The 8,182-nt window shown below is 37.0% G+C and overlaps 1 protein-coding gene across 1 annotated transcript; it reads right to left on the bottom strand.

Moving 5' to 3' along the window:
- Nucleotides 1–4,051: 4,051 nt before the first annotated feature.
- Nucleotides 4,052–4,705, bottom strand: LOC141398317 (uncharacterized). Its single transcript, XM_073975600.1, has one exon. It carries the CDS (start codon nucleotides 4,703–4,705, stop codon nucleotides 4,052–4,054), a length of 654 nt encoding a protein of 217 aa, XP_073831701.1.
- Between the last annotated feature and the right edge of the window lie 3,477 nt (nucleotides 4,706–8,182).

Below are 8,182 nucleotides of genomic sequence, written 5' to 3'. Positions count from 1 at the left end.
ATTTAGTCTTTCATGGGGCTATAAAAAGAATTATCAGTATAGCTCCACGTCTTCCTATATCCCCCATAGAAGCGTACCTCGTGATTTACGGTATTTTTTTAGTTTTAACCACATTATCCTACTGAAATATCGTAAATTTGGTATTTAGTCTTCTTCGAGTCTAAAAACTTTACGCTAGAAATTTGTCGGTATAGTTCGACGTTTTGATATAGCCCCCATAGAACGGTACCTCCCGAATTTCCGTATTTTGAAGGTTAGCGATATTGTTTTACCGAAATTGCTGAAATTTGGTATTAAGTCTTTTTCATAAACGAAAGAAAACTAATTGTACCATTTTACTTTAATACCACTTCTGGTGGAGGGTATAACAAGATCGGCCCGGCCGAACTTAAAGCCGTTCTTACTTGTTGGTTGATACAATTTGTGACCGGGTGACATAGGGGATGAAAAATACCAAGGCCCGATCCTGACCAGAATTTATCATGGTTCCTCTCTCGACATTCATAAGGACGCCTGGCTGTCTCTGGATCAAAAAACAACGAATCAAATTGATCATGTTGTGACTCGGACCACAACCTTGTAGCAGCAAAGGTACGTACCCGTAGCAAATAAAATACGAACAGACACAACACGCAGATTATGGATTATAATCAAAGCACTCCTCGTTCCGATAACATATCACCACAGTGGCAATGTCCACTCCATGTAAACAGCCGCAAAATCCATACTTGGATACCAGAGACCTCCACCAATGAAACCTTGGTATGGCCAGGAGTGTCGTGCTGCTACCGAAGAGAAAAATGCGGCATATAGGGTTACTCTACAGTCAGTAGAAACTCGTAGTGCACGAGTGAGGTATCGGGAGAAAAGGAGAGAGGAGAAACGTATTTTCTACAGGAAAAAGAGAGAAATGGAAAAAAGGGAGAAAAAAGCCAGAATGAAGTCCGAAAGTTCTACCAAAGAGTGAAACATCAAACTGATGGCTTTGTTACAGGCACATCCTCCTGTAGAGATCAGCAAGGTAATTTGGTAACTGATCCAGTTAGTGCACGGTGCGCCTTAACTAACTTTAAATGGAAGGTGTCTACACCTGGGAAGTTTTCGCGGATTCTGAAAGTAAAATTTTCATAGATAAGAAAAATCAAAAAACGCGATCAAAGTTCACATTTTTAAGGGTTTTAAGGTTTTCATAATTTTGCTTGGAAACCGCAAGTCCTATCGAAATGAAACTAAAGAAAATGTTGCAGCAGTAAAAATTCTCTACAAGATTGACCTTCCTGGGTTTTACCATTTTTGAGATATAGAGGTACAAATTGACACAATGCTCTGACTATATCTCCTCCTTATAAAACAATGACATGCGCGGTGCCCCTCAACAATCTTTAAATGAAGATTGCTTACAAGTGGAAAGTTCTTGCAGATTCTGAAACAGCAATTTTCATAAAACAAACCAAAAGGATCGCTGAAGGAATTTTTTAATAAAGCGTGATCAAAGGCCACATTTTTAGGTTTTCATGTAATGCATGGAAACTGCAAGCCCTATCGAAATGGGACTAAAGACAATGTTGTAGGGAATATTCACTGCTATTATTTTCCTCAGTTCCACTTCAATAGGACTTGCCGTTCCCATGCAAAATCCTGAAAACCGAAAAAAATCAAAATGTGAAATTTTACAACGGTTTGTTTAAAAATCCCTCCAGCGATTTTTCCTTGTTTTTGAATTTTTCTATCTATAAACATTGCTGTTTCAGAAGCCACTAAAACTTCCCAGGTGTAAGCTGTTTTCATTTGAATGTAGTTGAGGCGGCGCATCGTATAACGAGGCGATACAGTCAGTGCATTGTCCCAATTTGAAGCTCTATATCTCAAAAATGGTAAAACCTAGGAAAAAGTGATAAAGATCAATCTTGTGGAGAATTTTCACAGCTACAAGATTTTCTCTTATCTTCAGGGTTTAAAATGCTAGCGATGCTGATGCTATTTGATATTGTTGCTATAATAAAAAAGCATCGTTCACGTATACTCATATTTTGCAGCACACATGATCAACACATATCATAAAAGAGAATAAGCAACAAAGTTTCAACGGCGTAGCCAGTTTTTTTTGCAAACAATTGTTTTTGAGATCAGGGTTACCACTGTAATGCAATAAAAATCACAATATAATTAATTCCACTTTTTCGTTCAAAGGAGATGTGAATTTTTGGTGAAGCCGTTCAAAATATATTTTTTTATTTTTAAACAATAATAATTAGTATTCTTTAGGTTCTACCATAAGATGGGGGCATTTTGGCATTAAATCCTAGAGAAGGCCCAGGATATGTAAATCGATATTTATCATCTTTTTCTGGATTATAAAGCAGCGTTCGATAACCCGAACGCTCAAAAATATTCGAAGCCATGTTTGCTATTCCCGCAAAAGCTTATTCGGTTTTGTATGATGATATTAACTGATACCTGGTTCTCAGCTTAAGTGAAAAGAACTTCTCCGAATAGTTTAGTACTAAAAGAGGTTTTAGGCAAGGATACAGCATCTCGAGTGAGATAGTTAAAGACTTCGGCGCCGCCATAAACACAACAAACATCATCAGTTGTGAAATACGAAAAGGAATTGTATTGGACAACAGATGCTACTTTGGCTTAAGTAAGAGGTTTAAAAAACAAAGCCACATCTCGTCAAACACAAATAACACCTTACAAAATACTGAACCAAAAGTAGTAATTTATGGTTCCGAAGCCTTGCTCAAGCAGAAACGCAGTGCTTGGTGTGCTTGATAGAAAAGGAAAAAAGATCTTCGAAAGAACCACGAGCTGAATCGGCTATAACGACATTAGTACAGGTAAACATATCGAGTTACAACGATAGCGTTGGTATGAGAATGAGCGATGTAGAGCAGGCATGACCAAAAAGAGAACGGAGAAAATGTGAATGTATTCAAAATATTGGCAACTTATAACAGTGTGTCAGTAAGAACATCTGTTCTCTTTTGTACGCTCTTTCTGTGCATTCGGGTCGTGTGCCTGTAAATTGCCGAAAATCATCGGCACCGCCGTGCCAAATGTGACCATGCTTGATGTAGAGTTGTGTCGTTCCGGAACGAACTAGTTCAAAGGAACTACTCCACAAAAGGAACGACCGGTACTATGTCCGACTATGCGGTTCAGCTAGTTCCTTTTGCTCCCTCGTTCGTTTTTCTCCCATTCCTTTGTTGTTCATTTTCAGTTAGTTCCATCAGTTCATTTAACATCAGTTGTCTATTATTGAATAAGAAATGTTATAGTGTCATTTCATTTCTCATTACTTACTAAACTGATCTTTACCGAATACATAAAATAGTCAGTAAAACGCAATTGGATTATTTTTTAATTTGCAAAACGTGCCGATTGTAAATGTGTTTCAAATAGTTCTAATCTGCATCAAGAAAGCCGAAAACAAGTTATTTTTCCTTTGGGAGGCCAACAATAAAAGTTTTTTCTTTTGTTTTGATGAAGAAGAAACCTAAGGTTGCTACTAAATGGAACTAACTGAACGACCTAGTTCCTTTTGCGGATCGGAACGGAAAAGAAGAACAAATAAGGAAGAATGGAAATCTTTTCTTAAGACGGCTTATAGGACAAATGGTGTGTAGAGGGCCAACAATGTTAGTAAGTAAGCTCAGATTAAGTACAGGGAAGTATGGATTTGGAAATAGTCCTGCTAACTTCGAGTGTATGTAGGGCCTAAACCATTATTTCATTAGCCATAAAGATCGCAGGTTAACTATTTAAATCCCTCAACAGTTCAATATTTCTCATGGACGCTCCAATGGATTTTTGTGAACAGAATAAAAGCTGATGGTAAAGGTAATGGCGCCCAACGTGACACAAAAATCAATATATTTGAGGTCAATTGAATTTTCTTCATTTCCCAGCTTCGCCCATTAAGAGGTTCATTAGACATACTAGTCCGGTGACTGTTCTAATATTGCAATTATCTGGGCAAACAAATAAAATATCTCGGACTAAGTTTTAATCAATTTTTTATTCATTCGTTACTATTTCACACAACAATTTAGAATTTGCCAATGCAGGCGTTAACGGTGGCATGAATGTTTTCCAATTCATAGACAGCAACATCGGCGGCGGTATGAGTGCAGGCATCAGCATCAGTAACAACAGCTGGGATACGTTCGCTGGTAGTCTTCTTGATGGTCTTGATGGATTTGCGGGCATTGTTCATGTACAAAGTAGCCTTGACAGTCAAGCTAGCATAGCAAGATTTCTTCAAGATTTGGTTCTTATATTTTTGGCACTTGCGATAGGTGGTGATCACATCATAACCTCCGAAGACCAATTGTTGGGTGGCAGCACTGATATCGGACATAATTTCGGCTGAAGTTTGAGCAGCAACAACACCACAAACAGCCATGTCATGGTGCATGGTGTCAACGGTGGCGGAGACCTTTTCTTCTTCGGCGGCAACGCATACATCACTTTCGACGCGGAGAGCTTCAATGCTTTGGACAGCTTCATCGACTTGTTGCAATGGATCCAAGACGATATCTTCAACGGCGTGTTGCAAAGCTACAGCAGTTTCCTTGGCAATTTGGCCCATTTCACTCAAGATATCATCAACCATACCTTCATAGTTCACTGGGGGTTGGGCAATGGTACCGGCATTGGCGGCAACCAAGCACAAAGCGAAAATGGCGAAAATAGTTTTCATTTTGATTAGTTTCTTTGTAAGTTTCGAACTGCTTCCTTTTGGGAAAAAGTGGGAGTTTTTATACTAATTTCACTATCAGTTCGAAATTGAGTTGAGAATGAAAACGTTTCGTATTGTTGTTCTTACAGATAAGCCAACTTTATCCTCATATATTTTGCCGTAATCTTCACGTGATAAGTAATCAAATTTAAAAGCTAAAATTGATTTAACTGATTTAGTTAACAAGTGTTTTTGAATATTTAGGTTACAATTAAACAAAATGACCCTGGAGTTGGTCTGGTAATATTAGCGATATCAATATCAAATTCCTAAGATTGGTGTTTGACTTAGATATTTATGTGTGTTTGGATGCCCCGGTATACATATTTTGATTCTAGTAAAAATGCGTTTTATAGGTTTGTTTCCTGGACCAAACTTATTGAATTACGATACACTTTAAAATGCCAAAAAGTAAACCTATTACTAGGATATTTTGTGAAGAATACAAAATATGTGAAATAAAAAATACCCGCAAATACTCGCACTTTTTATATCCACCACTACGAAATATTCTGAACTAAAATGGAATAACTAGTTTCCTTTTGTGTCCACAATTTTAGAAGGAGAAGGTTTTTGTCCTCGGATAACCGCTAATGCATAAATTATTTCAAAAATTGTATCTAAAAATTTCTTCAATCTAGCGGTACCTTCATATACCAAAACATGGGCCTATGTTGAAAATTTTTGGTAAAGCAGTTGTGTGACCACTGGGATCCTCAGCTGTAAAATTGCAACTTGCTCGTTTTAAAAAATGTAGCTAAATCCTCGAAATTCCTAAAATCGGGAGGAAACGTTATATGGGGCTCTACCAAAACATGAACCTATGTTGACAACATTTGGTAGAGAGGTTTTGCAACTACTGGGAACCTCAAATGCCAAATTACAGATAGTTCGGTTAAAACATTTAGCTACAAATGTATGTCCTCAAAATAACTAAAAGCGGGTGGTTCCGTTACAGGGGACTATGCCAAAAGCATGGACCTACGTTGAAAAGTTTTGGTGGAGAGTTTTTCTGACTACTGGGAACCTCGGACAACATATGTAGTTAAAATCCTTCAAATACATAAAATCGGCGGATACCGTTATATGGCGGCTATCCCAAAATATTCACCTATGTTGACAATTTTTTAACTACAAGTTTGTTTACACACACGTAGACAATTTTTTGCGGAGAAGTTTTGTGATCACTGGGAATCTCAAATTTCAAATTACAAGCGTTCGGTCAAAAAATGAAGCTAAAATCCTCAAAATACCAAAAATTCGGTAATTACTGTTATATGGAGGCTATATCAAAACGTGGACCTATGTTGACAATTTTTGGGTGACGTAGAGGATGCATGATACACTGAAAAAAAAATTTCAAGAATTTTTACATATTTTCGTTCGTGATGTAGCTTTTCCATACTGTACTGTACCTAACATAAGATACATGTGCAGTTTCTTATATCCAAACGAAAGCCACTATTTTTACAAAACTATGCAAGATTTTCATGTGATGCAAAATCACTTTCCTGTTATTCCCTACATTCTCATCGGTCTCATCGCCTCACCATCACACTGACAATGTAGCAACAAACCACAACACAACCCCCACCATCGTCTCCCAATCACACCACACACACAACAACTACCTCTGTCGCAACAATTGTTGTTAGTTAGCTGACAAACCGACAAACCAAACAACTACAGTGCGTTTGGTGTCGAAAAATCAAAGTTCGTATAGTCAAATACTTCGCAACTACAAATTTGTAAGTTCTTTAATATAAAGGTAACATCTAATATCTCAACATATAACAACTACAGTGGAAATCTTTAGAAGAAACGATAAGTTACAATAATTCAAAATAAAAGAATTTATAAATTAAAGGCAACAACATTTGTCTGTGCTTTGTTTGGTGGTGGTGTGGTGGTTGTTAGTCAATAAAAACAAAACAAAAACTCGCCAAAATTGTTTTTTAATCTCTCAGAAAAACCATTATTTTTTTTTTTGCTTTCTTGAAATTGAGAAATTTGATTCTTGGCATGACTTTATGAACACCATTCCTGAAATACAGTAATTATACCCTCCACCATATGGAGGGTATAATTAAATTTGTCATTCCGTTTGTAACACATCGAAATATTCGTCGGAGACCCTATAAAGTATATATATTATTGATCAGCATAAAATTCTATGTCGATTTAACCATGTCCGTCCGTCCGTCTGCCTGTCTGTTGAAATCAAGATACAGCTCGCAATTTTAAATATAGAGAGTCAATATTTGGTACAGAAGTTTTTATTACTTGCAGGATGGTTGGTATTGAAAATGGGCTACATCGGTCCACGTTTTGATATAGCCCCCATAGAACGGTACCACCCGATTTTCGGTATTTTGAAGGTATTAGCTTTATTATCACCGAAATGACTGAAATTTGGCACTTAGTCTTCATTTAGGGTATAAAACTTTCCCCCCAAGATTTTTGTCGGTATCGGTACACACTTTCATATAGCCCCCATAGAACGGTATTTTGAATTTTCGGTATTTTGAACGTTGTGGCCTCAATATTGCACCGAAATGGCTGAAGTTTGGTGTTCTCAACTTTCCTCCGAAATGGCTGAAATTTGGTATTTAGACATCGTTGGGGGTTCTCAACTTTCCTCTTTAAATTTGTCGTATAGGTCCACGCCTCCATATAGTCCCCATAGAACGATACCTCCCGATTTTCGGTATTTTGAAGATTGTGGCCTCAATTTTCCTCCGAAATGGCTGAAATTTGGTATTGAATTTTCTTTGAGTCTAAAATTGAATTGAAACAAATTTTTTCATTTTACCTCAATTCATTTCGTAGTGGAGGGTATACAAGTTCAGCCCGGCCGAACTTAACGCCGTTCTTACTTGTTTTGTTTTTTTCTGTGTATGTATGACGCAAATTGGTGTGTTTGAGAGAAAATTTCTTCAAAAGATTTATGGACCAATACTGTTGACGGTTAATACCGACGTCGTATGAACCACGAGACGATGTCAGCAGAATGAATAAAGATTCCCCCGCCTATGGCAAAGCATGGCATCCATAATTGGAGGAGTAAAACAGAAGATACACGCAGAGAAAAATTATTTTTCGCTTTTATTGGAACAACAATATATATTTTTATTTAATTGTTGTCTTATTAGGACGAAGGTAATTTATCTGAGCTTGTGTTTTGTTCAAACATTGTAGTTGCAAATCCAAAAATTCCATCTTTTGCTCCAAACATAGAAAACAAAAACAACTTCAAAAATTCCGCAATATTGTAAAAATTATTGTTGGGCTCATAATACTACATACGGAATTTAACAATATCTTTACAATAGACATTTTGCTCTTCGAATATTTTTGGATCAATCATATTTTCTTCTCTGCGTGTAGGTGCGTTTGGAAATATTCTCTCAGTTCGGCTTATGTAACAAGACGTGCTGT

This window comes from Musca autumnalis, unplaced genomic scaffold, assembly GCF_047663935.1.
Source record: "Musca autumnalis isolate F117 unplaced genomic scaffold, ASM4766393v1 scaffold_3, whole genome shotgun sequence".
Taxonomy (NCBI): Eukaryota; Metazoa; Arthropoda; class Insecta; order Diptera; family Muscidae; genus Musca; species Musca autumnalis.
Note: the sequence above shows the minus strand (reverse complement) of the source record. Positions and strands in the feature narration are given on the sequence as shown.

Bases quoted from the DNA above. Each gene is read 5' to 3' on its own strand.
- LOC141398317 (XM_073975600.1), bottom strand. From the start codon at position 4,705: ATGAAAACTATTTTCGCCATTTTCGCTTTGTGCTTGGTTGCCGCCAAT.